This window comes from Mus pahari, chromosome 7 (genome assembly GCF_900095145.1).
Source record: "Mus pahari chromosome 7, PAHARI_EIJ_v1.1, whole genome shotgun sequence".
In the NCBI taxonomy this organism is placed as follows: domain Eukaryota; kingdom Metazoa; phylum Chordata; class Mammalia; order Rodentia; family Muridae; genus Mus; species Mus pahari.
This window is the reverse complement of record NC_034596.1, coordinates 38693858-38712591: the sequence shown is the minus strand read 5'-3', so window position 1 is coordinate 38712591 and position 18734 is coordinate 38693858. Positions and strand designations below refer to the sequence as shown.

At 39.2% G+C, this 18734-nt stretch overlaps 1 protein-coding gene across 4 annotated transcripts in view; it reads right to left on the bottom strand.

The window, feature by feature from the left end:
• The window catches only part of Dock4 (dedicator of cytokinesis 4), a 406489-nt gene that overhangs the window by 155266 nt on the left and 232489 nt on the right, over positions 1 to 18734 (bottom strand). For all 4 annotated transcript variants that reach the window (XM_021201378.2, XM_029540998.1, XM_029540997.1 and 1 more), the window contains exons 12-13: positions 17505 to 17593; positions 1269 to 1394 (exon numbers count right to left, since the gene is read on the bottom strand). In XM_021201378.2, coding sequence (XP_021057037.1) covers positions 1269 to 1394; positions 17505 to 17593 — 215 coding nt within the window. The remainder of the gene's footprint in view (positions 1 to 1268; positions 1395 to 17504; positions 17594 to 18734) is intronic.

Here is an 18734-nt window from a genome sequence, read left to right as displayed (position 1 = left end):
AGCTCCTCCCATCATTAAAGCCAGACAAAAGCTACATGAGCACAGAGCCACCCAGACAGTTCTTCAGCCAGAGAAGTCCCATTTCATATTTTTCCATTCCTCAATGATACAGCCCAGGGACCAAGATGAGGAATTCTCCCAGCAGCTGGCCACATTCTGCTCTAAATATGTTTTTTATATTAGATTTGCCCATCAATTTGCTTCCCAGTGGGATGAATGCTTTTCTTTTTTGTTAAGGAGGAAATACCAGTTATTTATAGCAACTAGGGGAAATAATGAACGGTTGCAGGAGCCACTGGATAGCATGTCACCATGTAAACAGATCTATAAACGGTCATTTTCCACAACAGTCCTGCAAGATGCGAAAGATGACTGGGCCAGGTCATTCCACAAAACCTTCCAAGCTGCAATCCCAGCCTTCCTTGCAGGAATTTCAATCAAGAGATCAGTAAATGGGACACTGGGTGATATAGAACGTTTTGGCTCTTTTCTAAGCAGGTCTGCTAGGTCTCAGAGCTGGCCTTGGCGTTGTCCCTTGGAGTTGCAGCAGGTGCTTATTATTAACATTAAGTAGAGCAATAACTTGGGGGATGGCTGGAATCATCATCTCTGAAGACCCTACTGTGTAATAAAAATTTTAAAAAAATTAAAAAGCCCTATTGAAAGAAAAGATTTTATCTTTAAAGAGGTACTGAAAATATCTGTTTGGTGAAGAAATCAAATATTACAGCTTTATTGTTACATCTTCTGCTCATCCCCTCATCTCTTATACCCTCATCACTACCTCCTTTACTATTCAGATGTGTAGATCCCTTTTAACACCTTTTAAAACTCTCAAGCAAGTTGGTCTTCATTGAACATGATGTTTTAAACATAAATTTTATCATATTTTGATCCTCTCTATACAACTCAACTTGTTTTGTGCTTATATTTTTCTCCATGTTTAGAAACAAAAACTAAACGAAGAATAGATAGACCTAGGAGGATATCACCTAACATGACCTAAACTTCTCCACAAAGAGATCATATATTTTTGGATTTGATCTCAGCTTTCACTGTCATTAGTCGTAAGAGAAATGCCACCATGGCCACCAGAGTTACTTCGCTTCAAAAAACACTTTTTCATTTGCTCCTTACCACTTACCTCACTTAGTTTTCCCACAGGCCCTCAGGAGCACTTCAAAGCTGACAATGTGACAATTTCCTCAAATGACAAAGCAGAGACCATGTGCATCCTTCACCACTGTGGGGCACACCGAGTCACCTACCAGGCATGATAATGTCAGAGAAACCCAGCTTCCGCGTTATGGACACTCCGTGAGAGAACACGGAGGAGTATTCTCGTCTGATCTGTTCAATGTCTCCGTGTAGCAGCTGGAGGGAAACTGCTAATCCTGAAACAGAGGAGAGGCACGCCAGTTAACCATAAGTGACCCATGGTAGAAGAAGCAAATGCGGCCCCGCAAGCTCAATGTATGAGGTTTTACTAGCCACAAAGAATCGATAGAGACTTGGGAGGATCTGTAGGCAACCCTCTTCCAACATTGACACTGGAGTTTCCCAGTTCCTAGGAACTGGAGAGTCTCTGGCAGGAGGTTAAGACCAGGAGGCAGGTTTCTCACCATGGTGCCCTGTCCTCCAGCCCTGGCTGTCAGAATGTACCCCACTGGCAGTACTTACTCTCCAGAAAGATAATGGGCAATGAAATCAAATTAGAGCCTTACTCTTTCTCAACCCTACAAGGCCTTGATATGATCTATCAAATAGTACAAGCCCGGAAACAAACCTTAAGATATAGACATTCAAGGGTATTTAAAAAAAATAATAATAATAACAATTTTTTTCTTGAAATTACAGCAACAAAGTGATTGGAATAATATCTAGGCTACATTCTTAATTTGATATAATACAGAGACTCAAAGTGGCATGATTTTCTGAGAATTTATTAAGACACAGGACACTTTGACAAACAAGAAGGAATCCAGTCAGTTTAAAATTATCTGTTTTTCTTCTTTATCCCAATTACAGCGACATTATCACAGCAGGACATGCAGAAGAAGGCGTCTATTTCATATGTAATTTTCTCAATTCTAAGACAGGAGCAACAAAAGGGAGACTAATGGGGAAATGCTAGTCTATCTCTTCAAAGACACAGCATCTCCTTCAATTCCCTCCTCCTTTCTACATTTTTAAAACAAGAAAGACAAAGAGCCTCTCCCCCATCAGCAGGAGAAAATGAAACCTCTCAGAGTGACTTTTTTCTTCTTTTAAAAAAGTGACTCTTTAAAAAAAAAACAAAAAAACCCTGCACTCAAATCTGAAGTGAGGTGGGATAATGGCATAAAGAAGATAATTCAGCCATCCACAAATGACCTTTAATCTAAAACATTATTTGCCACTACCATTTCCTGAATAACTCAGTCATTGATTTACAGTACAACAATGCTCTCTAAAAAACGATATACAAATGACCTCAATCACACTGGAAAAAAAACCCTGCAAACCTTATGTGCAACACAGGCACATGAGGGTTTTCCTTTTATTCTCCATAAGCAGTATGAGAAAATACAGAATAGTGAGAGGTGTCTTGCTGACTTGCTTGTTTTAAAACAGGGGCCTTAAGGAAGAAGAGACCGAGAAAGGCAGCCCCGCCCCGGGCTTGTCTCATAGGGTGTGTGCCTCAGAGAAGGGCTGTGAGAGTGAACTCTAGCAGGTTTCAAGACTTTGTACCTGGTCTCCATTTCTCTGGAACTCTCCCTTCTTTACCCCACCCAACGCAGCTCACACATAGCAGAAGAAGAGGAGGAACAGTCCTTCCAGAGTCATGAGGCCTGAAGTTGGGAAGAAGCCAGCCATCTGGACTAGTGGAGGGATGGCAACCCTCAGAGCAGCTTCAGGACACTTCATGGGACAATCAGATTCCTTTCAAAGCCCTGCGGCCAGGAACAAACACCAGGCGGCACGGCTTCTAATCTGTCTGACCTACCAGCTCTTCTTCCTGACTCCAGGCCCCCACTGCCCCATCGTGTCATCACAGGCTGTTCATTTCCCACTACTGTCCTTTAGCCTTCAGTGCCTACATCATCACCGTCAGCATCACCAGGAGCTGGAGTGTGTAGAAGACCCACATGTGCCACACACAGTTTCATAAAACAACGCTTCCTGCTGGGGAGGGCACTGTTCAAAAGTCCCAGAATTTTTAAGAGAGGGAGATGGAGTTGACACAGATCTTGAGGTTCTGTTATATTTTTCAAATGACAATCATTTTCCCAGGACGTCTGTGGAAGGGCCTGATCTGGAACACTTGCAGCACCATATAGCAAATACAAAGAAAGAAGAGGGAAATCTGAACAAGAATTAAAAAACATAGACAGTATTTTTCAGGATAGGAGGGAGAATGGGAAAAACCGACCAGGATTCCTGTTTCCCCAATGGGTGCTGCATTTATTTAGCCTTCAGTCTCTTCCCCTTCCACACTTTCTTCCTCCCTCAATACCTCCTTTTTTTTTTTTTTTTTTTTAAATTTAAAAATAAAAGAATAAAAACAAAGTGAATTTTTTCTAGAGAATTAGATAACAACAACAACAACAACAAAAAGCACTTAGAGATAATGCATCCTGGAGAAATTAAAGAAGATATGAAAAAGAGAAAGTACCCTGTCAGGAGAGAAAAGGATGGAGGGAGAGCAATAATGTGCAGGAGATGCACTGATGTCTAGAGAGCAAGTGACATGGAGAAGGGAGGGCAAAAGACCGAAGGGTGTCAAGAAGGCAGGGGGGCAGCCAGCTAGTGGATGTCAGAAGGGAACTCCAAAGTGATGGGGAAACATAGAGAAAACAGGGTGGGAATAGGAAAATTACCGAAGTGCTGGATGCATTCTAGAAATTAGAAAAATAGAGAAAAAAGTCCTAACTCTGGTTAATGTCACTATCCTAGTGACCAAAATTGGTGCTAGTGGGGGCAGTAATTGCCATTTGCAGTTGACCCATGTCCTCCAGAATGAAGAATTCACAATCAAGAAGTGGAAAAGTCAACTGAATGGAAGGACTGGCTACAAGACACATGCTCTGCTCCAAACAGTTAGGCTTCCCCACAAACTACAACTCTTAACTACAGAACAACTAAGCTATGAAAACAGACTAGGTTCTATTCCAAGTTCCCTAAGTTTCCCAGCAACCATATATTAAGTAAGTACTCCTTTTATCCAGCCTTGGTGATCCATACCCTCGATCCCAGCACTGAAGAAGTGGAGGCAAGAGGATGAGGAAGAAACTTGAGGTTGTTCTCAGCTATGACTCAAGAGTGTAATTTCAACAAACAAACCAAAATAAAAAGACAACACATGGTGCCAGCAGCTGGGCCACAGGGAGCAGCTCCACAGAAACATCATGACATTTCTATTTATTTTGCCATCATAGAGATTGTTGATATTATTTTTGTAGTGGTCCTTAGTTATTGTGACCTTATAACCACAGACTGAATAAATTAGTCATCAGAACACTATCAACAGAATGGATAAAAAAAAATTGCTCATCACTACAAAGGAGAGTTTTGACAAATATTTACATACTGATGTAAAAAAAAAAAGTTACCCACAAGAGAAGAATGAAGACTGACTGAGGGTAAGTGGATCTGGTAGGGGGATGGGGGACATGTGAAGATTTCTGGAAAGGATAGAAAATTTCCCTTAGATTTTCAAGGTTCTCACCACACCAAAAATAAATAAATAAATAAATAAATAAATAAATAAATAAATAAATAAAAGCATGTGAGATGACATATACATTAAGTACCTTCATTTACTCATTTCATAATGTAAATATAAATCACGGGATCACATTGTACAACATAATCCCATAAATTTTTTATTTGTTAATTATATTTAAATGAACAAGGGGGGGAAGAGAATTTCTTAATCACTCTGAGTATTCAGAGCTTGGTTTAATCTTTCAGGGCTACTCATTCATGCGGGTGGGAAAGCTCACAAAGAGGAACTGTCTTTCTCTTCCCAGCCTTGCCACTTGACTGTCTAGGCGTCCTACTGATGCTTAGAGGTGACCAGTTCCAAAGTTTGGTCTGTATACTTTTCTGGGTTCCTACTATTACTTGATATGATCAGTATGGGGATAGGTAGCTTATGGTGTGAGAAAGCAGAAGAGAGAATACAAGGACATAGACCACAGAATTTCTGATCCTAAGGAATTGCTAGGCCAAGACACCTAGAAGTGAACAGACAATAAGATAGTTGGGGCAAAGTATATGAGTGGAATATACAGAAGGTTATTGCTGAGAATATGTTTAAGTTGAGAGACAAATTTTATAGAGATCTATGATAACCGATAAAATTTGCCAAAAAAACCTAAGTAACTCTTTTAATTTTAGAAAATATATAATGTTTTACAATCTCTCTTTTTTTTTTTCTTTCTAGCCCTTGATGTAAGTTATTCTTCATTGTCAACCTGACTAGATTGAGACTCGCTTGAGAGACACACACTTGCTTTGAGGGTGGTTCCAGAGAGGTTTACCCAAAGAAGGGAAGATCCACCCTGAATGTGGATTGTATTTCCTACACACCAGTGAGCTGATGTCTTGGACTGAATAGAGGAAAGGGAGACATCTTGCTTAGCATCTGCATTCATCTCTCTTCCTGACTGAGGACCAACTGTACTCAGTGGCTTCCTGTTCCTGGTATCATGCTAGGATGGATCATGTCCCCTCTGAGATTACAAACCAAGATGGACCTTCTTTTTAGTTGATTCTGCCGGGCATTTTGTAACAGCCTCAGGAACAGAACCCAAAACTATGTTCAAAGAGAGCTGGCTCTGGGAGGCACGTTGCCCTTACTAGAAGAAACACCATCATCCATCTGAGCTTGCACGGCAGCCTCAACATTTGAGCTCCAATTAGAAAGACCCGCTGTGTAATTTTAAGCAAAAGCATAGTCATTAGTTAATCTGGAGTCTGCCAAACAATGACAACAACAACAACAACAATAAAACAACAACAACAAACCAACCAAACAGACAAACAAAGCAAACCCCAATCAACCCTGAAACTGTATTATTCATTACCATGCTCAGAGAACAGCAGCAGCATAAAGAAAGGCTGAGGCTCTGCTGACTGTATGGCGACTCTCATTTTATGGGGACTAGAGATAACTCATTTTAGAAGACGGCTCTTCTTAGGCTTATGAAATTCTGCGTTTTTATATCAAAAGTGGCAAGCACAGCATGATTTGTCAGTAGCAGCCAGATTTGATTTTAGGTTACATCAGCCATTTTGTCACTAATGAACCAAATAACATATAGCTGTGAATACACAGCAATGCAAAACGGAAAATCACAACAAACATTTGCTCAATATATGTTGTTAAGTGTGCTGTTTAAAAAAGTGCATTCTCCATGCTTTGGTTCCCATCTCCAAAATATAAACATAATGGCATCAATTTTACAAAACTCTTTAGGTAAAGCCTGATAGGAATTGCTCGAAAATGCTAGCAGAGGCGGCTGCAACTGTTGTACAGCTGCTATTGGACACCGAACTGTCGCTCATTTCTACCTTATTCCTCCCAGCCAACAAACTAGGTTCCATTTTACGTTGCAAACATTTCCCAACTGCCATACACTGAGGAAATACTTCTTTTACCCACGCTCGGTGGTTCATACCCACAATCCTAGCACTCAGTAGGTGGAGGCAGGAGGATGAGGACCCCAAGCTGTTCTCGGTTATAGAAGCAAGTCCAAAGCTAGTCTGGGGTACACAAAACCCTGTCTTGGGGTGGGGAGGCTAAGGAGGCGGGAAGAAGAATATAACAAACAGAAATCAAATAAAATAGGATAAAACTTTAGGAAGTAATACAATAAATAAGGCAGGAGGAAAACATTTACTAGGCCCGGCTTTTTATCAGTATACAGAGCTCAGGGTTTACTGAGTACATGGTCGGTCAGTCCTGTGTAGAGTTCCGAGGCAAAGCTGTCTAACAACATCACATCTCTAACCTGGAAGGTGGGAACAAGACGTAAGTGGGACAAACAGAGATACGAAGGTGGAAAAGTCCCTAATCACACAGGGCTTTGGATGGGATTATCCAGATATAAACCAGAACAGGGAACCAGAGAGAAACTTCAGATCCCCAGAGGCTCAGCCTGCAAGTCCATCCGGGCATCCTCCTGCCTTACTGGTTTTCAATGACTTAGATTTTTCTTTCTTTCTTTCTTTTTTTTTTTTCTTTTCCTTCTCCATTTCTAATGAACCAAATAGCACACAGCTGTGACTGTAACAACGTAAAACTGCAAAACCATGACTTCATAGATTCTGAGTTGGGTTTTCATACTTTACCTATTGTCCTATTATTCTGGAAATAATATATTCCATTTCTACTTTTAAACAAAATTAATACAAACGATTGACTTAAAGTCTGTGTTTAACAAATTGTGCCTATCTCTTCCTGCAATGGTAGAGGGGGACAAGACGTCCTATCTCTAAAGAGGGCATCTTTGACTCATGCTATTTGCTGATGCTTAGGAGTATGTGCGGCCATGTTCCCATGCTCCTTGCACACTCTCCTCACATGTCTTTGCTCCTGGACTCAGTCTTCCTTTTCCTTATGGTCACTCCCATTTCTTTCCATGAATGTGGATGTTAGGTTTTCTATGACTCTATTTGAAATTAGAATTATTGACTTGAAATTGGAATCACTCTCACTTGGAAGGTATAATGTGGCAAATTGTAGAATGCAAAGTTGGCCTTTTCCCTAGGGCAATTCTGTGACATCCTATGATGTTCAGACCTTCACAATTGCTGGCGCTACACTGGAGGGCAGAGAGGTAAGCAACATTTTCCTTCTGGGTTTTAGCTTGGGCTTTAGTGTTCTGTAGTTTTGTAACTTATTGAGATGCAACTTGAACTGTATCTTCTCACTTTATAATTTCTCTTCTTTCATCCAAGTGCTTCCATTTCCTCAGTCCTTAACATTCAAATACTGCCACATTTTCTTTTACCTCCGTAAGCCCTATTAGACCCACACTGGCCTTTCCATTCACTTCTTTATATCTTTTAAGTATTTATCCAGATTTTTCCATTTCATTTTCCCTTTGTGCAGAATTCTGACTGAATTGAGCTTTATTTTCAACAAATTGATTCATTTTTTTTCAACTGTGCTCACCTCCTTGCTAACCATTAAAGAAGAATTTTTCATTCTATCCAGGACCATCATAGAACCTAAGCACCAACATAATACAATTCTTGTTTGTTTTTTAAAATGAGTTGTGCCAGTGTGTAATGTCAGCAGAATACAAACTCAATCAGTACTTTTTAATGCGTTAGTTTTAAAATCTTGCTATTTTACATTATGACTGCCCTGAATTCTAGCTTAGCCTTTTCTCGTCAGATTCTTGTCTAGACTCTGAGGACGCCATCTTCGTTGGCTGTACCTGCTTCCTCTGAGTGGCAGCCGACTCTTTAGTGTTATCATAACTCATCTTGAGTGAGTGTTTTTCCAGCACAGGAATCCCACTCATTTGAATGTACACTGGCTACATATTTATATTTTTTAGGCTACTTAGCTAGGATTGGTTTTATCTTTACACACCAAATTTAAATTTTATAAGTATTTATTTTTCTCAACTATTACATAGTCCAGACTAAGGGCAAAAAGGTCAACCAAAGAAGAACCAGTCTACGCATTACCCCTTAAAGCCAGAGAACAACTTTCCAAGGCCCAGTAGAGGAGGAATCATTTCTCCGTGATATTTATTTGGTCTTAAGCCTCATCACATATTTTTGGGTTAGTTCCACTTAAGTATTCTCTTCTCCTCCTCAGGGCCCCCACTCTCTCAGATCAATTATTCAAATTTTATTTGCTTAGATTTGAGCTTCATATTTACATATAGTAGCATTATTTCTCTTTCTTCAAACTTTGTTTCTCCATTCCTTACCACATTTACACCTTCTGCCCTAACCCCATACCAGATTAAAACTGGCCTTGTAAATTACACCAGGTAAATGTGGTCAATGTCCACACTGCTGTCCTTGACCACTTGTTCAAGTTTGTAGCAGAAGAATGGGTTACACAGTTGACTATACCAAGATTTAAAAAAGAAAAAAAAAAATCAATTATTTAAAAATTCTTGAAATTTATTTTTTCCTAGTAACACAGTAGTCCATCAAGAAAATGTAATAGAATGTCTTCAGTGGGAGACTGAATTGGAATTGTAAATCAACAAATCAAATAACCAATCCAAAAATATTCTAATGATGTAGTTTTTAAGGGACATTAACCTTAACCATGCTTTGTTTAAAAAAAAAAAACAAACTACCTCTTCACCCAAATTTCATTAATAAAGCCAATTAAAGTGTAAACAAAACCACAATATTAATGAAAATGTTGTTGTAAGACATATAAGCCACTTAAAGCCTAATATTGTACTCCCCCCACTCCCCACCCCCAATCCCTTTCTTTTCAAACAAAGTCTCATCATGTAGTTCTGGCTAGCCTGGAACTTTCTATGCAGACCAGGCTGGTCCCAAATTCATAGAGATGCATCTGCCTCTGCCTCCTGACTGCTGGGATTGAAGGAGTGTGCTACCATGCCCAGCTGTACTACTGGCTTTTATTTTCTATTCTGAGTTTCTACAAAAGTTTGCAAGATTATACGATGTTAAAATGTACGTTCTATAAATAAAGATGCTACAAATACCTGAGCTAAGAATAGATGTGCTAATCATGCAACAAGATTTTCACACACGAGTTAAAGGGCATATTACAACCCAGAAATAGTTACAAATGAATCCGCAAACTGAATTACTGGGATAGGGAAGGAAGAATATAGTTGGTCTATCTATAATAATCCTCACTTCTTTTATTTTCTTAAAGAGAAGTTTCATAAATTATGATCACTAAACTCTAATGGCTCCTCTTTTTCATAAAAGTCCACATTTAAAGATATCAATAAGCTAAGAAAAGGCTCCAAACTGTTTCATTTGCTTTTTTGTTTCAAAATAAATAAGTCCAATAGTGAGGCTGGAATTAGACTCTCCATCTGAACTCAGCTATGATATTAAAAAATTCATACCTATTTTAAAATATTCCTAGTAGAACCAAGGTCTGGTAGTGGCATAGAAAAGGACTGGCAGGATAATCATCATGTGTAATTTTAATAATGTAGGAGGGATTAAACTTAATATCACAAAATGTTTTAGAAGATGAGACCCCATCTCAGCAGGCTGCCCTGAGCACAGAGCAGGGGAGGAAACACATAAAGGAATCCCTGGCATTTTCCCTTCTCTTTTTATTAATTAGCATAACAATGCCCAAACCTCAGGTTTTGCATCTCTTAAGCACTACTGATTTTCTCTAGGTTATATTTACTTTTCTGTCAAATTGAACACCCAACTTCCTTTAAATTCTGGTAACTTGTGCAAAAAATTCAAAGAACTCATACTCTCCCCAAACTCTTGCACTTCTAAGGCATTATGCTAGGGTCATATTCTGAAGCACAGAGAAGGGTCTTGCATTGTGAAAGAAAAAAAAAAAAAAACAAAAAACGAAAAGGCACTTAAGAGTCCTGTTTAATAAGATTTGGGAAGCACCTTAAGAGCCTTGCCCCCAAAGCCAGGGTAAACTCTAGAACTCCCTTAAGGGTTTGACAAACACTGCCAACTTCCTGCTGTTTGATCTGGCACTAGGAGACCATGAGACAAGCTTCAGCTACATATCTTATCATTGCTAATATAGATCTTCTAATTTTTATTTTATCATTCATAAACTGGATACATATCAAATGGTCACTAGTCATTGAGCATAGGACATCCTAAAATGTAACATTAAAACTTTAGTAGAATATATATGTATTAGGTAATTCAAACTACTGAAGATGCCACTCTAGGAAAAATATGCTCATCTATACAATTTCCTGCCTAGCTTTTCTTATGTGTTTCACTGGAATTTCCTTCCTTTTAACTGTAACTGTTAGAAAGTAAACTAGATAAACCACAAAGACTGTGATTTAAAAGAATATGGCTATAGAAGCTACTACAAGAAGGTAACATCCTATCTTTAAAAGAGAAGATAGCTGAAAAATGGAGAAGCAATTTCCTGTGAAGTCGACAGTACTACCATGTGCAAAGCCCCCAAAGGAAAGGATCCTGGGGCTCCCGATCTCTGTCTCTATGAGACCCCTGTTCTACTAGGAGTAGTTTTGAAGTGTGTGTAAGTTTTATACTATTGTGATTGAGTTCAAATGAAGATCGTAATTCCAGGCCAACTCCGTTGGCACGTGGTGGAGAGTAAGAGAACCCTTTGGAGGCCCCTTTCATAGAAATACTAATGCCAGCCAAGGAGAGCACCTTCCTCGCAATACCCTACAGTCTCAACATCCTGTTGCCACTATACTGGGCACAGTTCTCCCGGAGACCGGAAGAAGAGGATGGATCCCTTGGAACTTGCTCAGAGCAAGAGAGAATTTTCAGGGGTATAGAAAGCTACCAAGCCATAAAATCTAGATTAGATCTTATTAAGTGTTTGTTCTGAAGTAACAGGAGACCAATCTACTGAAATACTGCCAACAACCCAGGTGATAAGATGTTGGGTATCCTTTAATACTGTCATTTTGGACAGCCACAAATTTATGTCATTAATACTGACACTACTCAAATATGGGCAGAACTATAGAACATAGCAGTTCTGATATGTCAGAGCAACAGCATGGTAGACGAATGTCCCTGTAAGAGTGAACATAAGTAGGCAAAAGCAATGCTCTCTTCTACCTTCTTTTATCTGTGCTGCTGAAGGGGAGGCACCACTTAGGGCAGGTCTCCCTGAGTCAAATAATCAGATTAAGAAAATTCCCCCCTCAGCTTGCCTAAGCAGCTTGCCTTTTGCTTGGTTCTAAATCCAGTAAAGTTGACCATGAAAGTTAATTATCATGTTTCCTGGGATCTGGAAAGGGGCTAGCCCTACCTGCTATACTCTCCTAACATGCAAGGCTGAGAAGCACAGGCGGCCTCTGCTGATTGGAACTGCTGGTGCAAATTTTCAATAGTTTTCAATTGGGGAAATGCTTTCATGTTTGTATTCCAAGGAAGTGATTAGCCAATGGCTAAAAATTAGAGAGAAAACAGGACAGGTCCAACACATAAATCAATGCATGTCAAATGAAGAAACAATAGAGGCATCCGGAATTATTTGCTTTCACAGTCTTAACCAAAGTAAATTTACTGGCGAAAGACAAGAGCTAGAGATAAATCCATGCTAACTGGAGGATGACATCACCAGAATACCTTAACATTTTCTTTTTGACTAATTGTTATTTTCCTTTTTAAAATTCCATTCTTGATTCTAATTCAGGATAGCAACATTTTCATCACACACAAATACACATACACACACACACACACACACACACACACACACACATATACAGGTTTATGTCAAAGTTTTGGTTTATGTCTTTTAGCTTAGTGGTTTTAGGTATGTGTTCATTCTTATACATATCATTACCTATTTTTATTTTTTCATAACACCATGTAAGAATCTACTGGCTGAGAGCTGTTTGATGTGTACGTGTGTGTGTGTGTGTGTGTGTGTGTGTGTGTGTGTTACATAGTAATGGCCTCAGAATATGCTACCCCAAAAGAAAGAACTTCAGTGGACTGTTTTGAAAGACATAAGGTACAAGAAGGTCATTCTAATCTTCCCAGGGTTTCTTCCATGAAACGGGTCAAAAATTATGTTCCTTCATGAACGAGGAGAACATACATGCCTTTGAAAGGGAAGTTCTTCCAAACAGAACTTGATAAAGGAAATTTTGTAAAGGAAATTTTGTAAAACACACACACACACACACACACACACACACACACCTTACTGCCATGAGATTGGGAACTTTGCCATATTTTTCTCTGAGTGTTCATTCCTCATTAACCTGCTGTAAAACACTTGTAGGCTCTACTTGCCTACTTATTCAGCACTTCTCATGCAGGTTTCCCATCTGAACACATGGAGTAAGTCTGAAATACTTTCTTTTCCTAATCTTTCTCTAGTTATCGAAGGATCAGTCAAGAAGTTAGGATGGGTGAAGAACAGCTAAATTTCCGATACTATAGTAGTATACATGACTGGTTAGCTCTTCAACATTTTGTGTACCTTACAAATAGCAGATCCTAGTGACCATGTGAAAGTTAAGAGAAACAATAACTACTGTACATAATAATGCTAAACTCTAATCACTACTTCCATTAGATTATAATTTGAACTCAGAGTTTTTTTTTAATCAATTCTACACATATTCTTTAAAATAACTTAGAGTACAATTTAATGTTATATTTAAAAAATGTTAATGTGCATAAGTGATCTTTTGCCTGCCTACATGTATGTATATGCACCACATGTATGCCTGGTGCCCACTGAGGCCAGAAGAGGGCACTAGATCCTTTAGAAGTGGATGTACAGCAGTGGTGAGCTACCATGAGTGTTCCAGGAAGTGAACCTGGGACAGCAGTGAGTGCTCTTAACCAGTGAACCATCTCTCCAGCCTCTTTAGTCTTACACTTGGAACTATATAAAGGAAAACTGAAAAGAAAAGGGAACCTAAAGGATATCGTCACCACATGTGACAAAGCCTGGGTTTTCTTGTATTACAGAGGATATTGAGAACACTGTCAAACATTTAATAGGTTCTATATATCAGAAATATTATTATACCAATGTTGAGTTCCTGATTTTGATATTATACATTGGATATCATAGCTGGGGGTATAAAAATAGAGTAAGCTGCTCAAGTAGTTACAAAAAAGTAATACAAATATACATATATGATTCACTGTATATATCTATATGTCTGTATGTATACACTGACATACATATGTACACATATGCACACAAGTCAGGAGCAAAGAGGCCAATATTAAGAATCTCAGCTACCCAGTACTATTGAATCACGTGACTGTGTGCACAGGCCCACATACTTGCGTTTGGGAAATACAGGTAAAGTGAATGAAATGAAATATCATCCTATGGGAAATGAGTTAGTCATTGCATGACTCACTACTTTGTAATTGAAAAGAATTAACTGACTATGAAATAAAGTTCAAAAGTTCAAAAGGATTAAACAGATAGGATGGTTTAATAGTTAGGAAGTTCAAAAAATAAAAAAGTAATGCACTATCTTTTTAGCCATTAGGTGGTGCCATAAAGTACTACTTTAATCTTAGTGTTCTGAAAAAGCAATTTATAAACTCAGCACTCAACAGCCAGGGGCACCGATAAAAGTCCTTGGGTACTATATCACTTGCAGGATGGTGAATCAACTGACTACACTGCTGTGCAGAGATACGACTGTCAACAGAAAACCGAAGTCTAACACTACAGAAGTCTCTGCAACAGCACCTAAGGAATACTGTTACAGCTGGCATAGAGCCACACTGCTCTCCCTGATAGAAAGGGTAGGCTCCCTATGTAACACCTAAGGAATACTGTTGCAGCTGGCATAGAGCCATGCCTCTCTCCCTGATAGAAAGGGTAGGCTCCCTATGTAACAATTCCTGTGAAATCTCACAGGGTTACAATGTAGTCGGAAGGGTAGAATTGTGCATGCTCATCTCACAAAGGCAAAAAAACAAAGATTCAAGAAATTTATCTGATTAACAAATATGATTTCTTTTTTATAAAGCCATGCATGCAAACTACACACGAATACACAAATGATAGGAAAACACTGTAAATTTTCTGTTAGTATATGCTGAAATACACTCAGTGAGTTTTTACATTTGTGTGTTTAGTGTATGCATGCACACACTCGCAGGTGCAGGGATGTGCCCGAATGTGAAGGTCACGGGACAACCAGAAAGTTGCTTCTTTCCCTCCACCACGTGAGCTTTGAGAATTGAACTCAGATCATCAGGTTTGGCAGCAAGTCCTTTACTTGCTGAGCTATCTCACCAACCCTGCCAGTGACCTTCATAGACTTAAGTCTTACCTACAAATCTGCCTAAGTACATAACACGGGCTCAGTCTGATTCCACATTCCTGGACCTCAACTGCCATCTCCTAGAAGTGACATTTATAATAATCGTTTTTGCTCATCAAGATAAAATCTGGCTTATTTTTAATGAATATTTTTAGAATTTCAAATATTTTAAAATATTTGGTCATTATATTAATACATTTAAAAATTCTCATCTAACATAGCTATTAAAATTTCAAATTACTTAATCTAATTATAGAGTTTATATTAATTCAGGTTTTTTTTAACCATTTAACGTTGAAATGGATCACTCGCTATTTTCTCCCCAGTTTCTGAATGTAACAGATAAGGTGGCTAATCTTCCCTTCAACAAAGTCTTAGGTTAGAGGGAAATGCCAGTGACCTAGATGAACCCATTTACCCATCACACAGACAAGATGACATCACCAAGACTGAGAAGCACATCCTGGGGGCAGAAAGGCCTACAATTGGCTGGGAGAATTGTCTCAAGAGCAAGTTTAAATGTATTTTTCCCTTCCTCTCCTTTCCCACCCAGTACCAATGGCCAAGGAATAGAATTGGGTGATAACAGGGGAAAGCAGCCCTTTTATAGAACGGACTCCATTTCTCTTCCTGACTCAACACTTTCCGGTACTCTCTTTTCGTTTTTCTTTTAATCACATATACCAGTCCAGTTTCTCTCTCCAGCCCCTCATATCCGCTCTTTGCCCTTGCTACGGTGTGTCACAGTGTGTCATACTGTATACCATTCTGTCCATACATCTTTACTTGCCAATGCAATGAGTCATTGGTCTGGTTTGAGATCTCTGGCTTCTGTGACATCATCAATATTGGTTTCTTATCAGGACTCCTGGTTACTCTCTTGTGGCCTCATGTAAGTCAGTAGAGTGCCTCCTATTCAGTCATGAAGTTGACTGGACCGAAAGCCTAGCTGGCCTTGTCATTTCTTCTCCTCAAAGAGGCAACATAGAACAAAGTAAGAAGAATGAAGACTCACCAAGCCGGAAGGGAAGCACTTTGCTGGAAAGTGTAAAGGTCTTTGTTTTAAAAGGGCTGTTCTGAGCCTTTACTCTGGGAAAGTACTGTGTAGTGCTGAGGCCTGGAGCTGGTATGTCTCAGTTTGAAAGAGCTAGAAGGTATCAGGCAGTGATCAGAGGAGTCCACGTCAAACAGACGTTGGCTGTGCAAGAACTGAGTGGGACTCAGACTTGAAGGAGCTGCATGGGAGGGTGGGTGTCCTAAGGACAGGAAAGTCAGCAGAGCTTTACAGCAGAAAACAGGTACAACCAGCATGTGCTGAGTAGCCAAGGAATTCAAATATCCCAATGCACAACAAAATGAGATGCCCCTGACCACAGGGGTAAGGCCTTTATATGAGGTACCATGTTACAGTGGAGGCTTTCATGCTTCACACAGGTAGTAGCACCTGTGGTTTGGGCTTTTCTTATTGTCGTGTTGTTTATTTGTCTGTTTGATTACAGCACAATGGTTATCAATAGAAAAGGAAAGACCCAACACTAAGGTGGCCCGTGTCTCATTTTCTGGTAGAGTTTCACTTAAGGATCCAGGAAGACTGTGATCGGGTTAGTCAGTAGTGTTGATAAAGGACATAAAATATGTGGAGCACTGCCCCAGTGTGCAGACCCTCCTTATGGAATTAACAGATGTAGTCACAAGGACAACAACAATTAAATTAAGAGTAATCAGAAAGAGACGTTAGCGAACAAATCTGCAGAGGAAAGCTGGAAGACGCAAAGTGTAGAAGAGGTTGAGTTGTTTCTCAGAGACCCAATATATCCGTAAGACAACAGTATTATTAGAAAGAGCAAATAAACAAAAACCCTAACCTCTTCAAGGAGTTAAATAAGGATCGATGATTTTAAAAATGGACCCAGGAAACTTGTGAAGAAAATGTAATGTATGGTGGACAGTGGCTTCAAAGGGACTGACTATAAGTTATATATTCTATGACACGTTGCTATTCATATAATTTATTGTGGCATATGATAAATGCAGTCTGTGAACAAGCACACATACATCTTCCCTATGAATATATCACTACAGTCAGCATCACTCTCTTCTGCAGTCCACTTCCTTATGTGAAATGTATGTTTGTTACCCAGTATATAATTACCTTATTGTCCACAGCCATAGGATGATGAATGTTTTTACTGCACTTTAATGTCAGGTTTCCACTAACCATTGGAAAACCAGACAGGGTTTATAATTTAGTTCTTGGCTTACAGTAAAAACCCGAAGGCCTCAAAATATGGTAGCACAGAACAAACCCAGATCCTATGCTGTTTCAAATGAGAGTGGGAAGAATTTTTTTTTTTTTATAGAGAGTATTATATTTGCAAGCCTACCACCATTTAGGGAAGTGCAGAAAAATACTTACTGTTTTTACATGGCAAACAAGAACAAAAAACCCAATGGGGTGACCATTGCTATCTAACAGGGATGAATGGAGGGTGGGAATGTGAAAAGTGTAGGGAGAGCTACGCAGCCAAACACACCCACCTGCGTTGGAGCCAGTCAAGTTGTAGCGCGCGTTCAGCTTCTTGATAATGTTCTCGTGGATCTGGTACCACTCACTCTCTGTATTGCACCTATGAAAACACAACCATTCAGTTAGGCTCTAACACACAGTTCAAGCCCCAGGTGTGATAGCACATCTCTCTCGGATATAGACAGAACATATTGTTCTCCTTGGAGTCCCCAGTGCCTGGCCATGAGGCTTACTTGGTGTGGGCAGGAATGTTCAACTCTACCTTAATCCACCAAGTGGAAGGTGCCGAAGACTAAGAATGAGATACCTAAGATTCAAACTTTCACTTTTAAATGAGTTATGTCTGGGGGGCAAGTTGATCATTTTCTCTGTACCTTGCTTTCCTCATCTGTTAAACATGCATAATTAAAATATTAAATATAGAATAAACATGGGCTTATGTAAAATCTGGCATATAGTAAATGCTCAATAAATAAAGGTTCTTAAAAGAAAATTTTTGCCCTCTGTTCTATGAGTAGATCTGGCTAAAGTAAATTGTAACCAATTAAGCACACTTAAATTGATGCTAACACAGCTTATACTAGTGAAAGCCTGCCAACATTTATCAGTAGGCAATTTTCCAAGTCTCAGAGAAATGGTATTATTCTATCCGTTTTCTCCTCTGACCTGCCTCTAACTCTGCCTTTTGTTTGTTTGATTGATTTCATTGGGAGTGCTGGGGATTGAACCTAGGGCCTTATACATCCTAGGCAAATGTTTTATCACCATGCTATATAACTCCAGTCTTTGCTTTTAGTTTTTGTTACTTACTAGCTCGTGGTATCTTTGCATGGTGGACTATCAGGGTTCTTAAGGACTTAATAAAGGATGTTTGTCATCTAACTACCACTGAACACGTTGAACATAGTGCTTCATTCTCTTAGTTTTTAAAAATAATAGAGTCTTGCCTCTAACAGCAAACTAATTGTGTAAAAGTAAGGACATGCTGCTATCTTGTTTATGAACTAGAGGAGATATCTATGAAGACGATCTTCCTGAATCAATAAAGTTGATATTGATAAATCAATATCAGTTGCATAGATGGATGGAAGAATGAGTCGATCGATGGATGGTAGGTGGGTGTATCACTGACTAGTAACTATTAACGTTCCTAGTAACTAGTAACATTAGGAGCAACTCCTAATAGCTCATAGAGATTTGCGCCTACTGGTCTGCTTTACTGTGACAACCACTCTAATGAG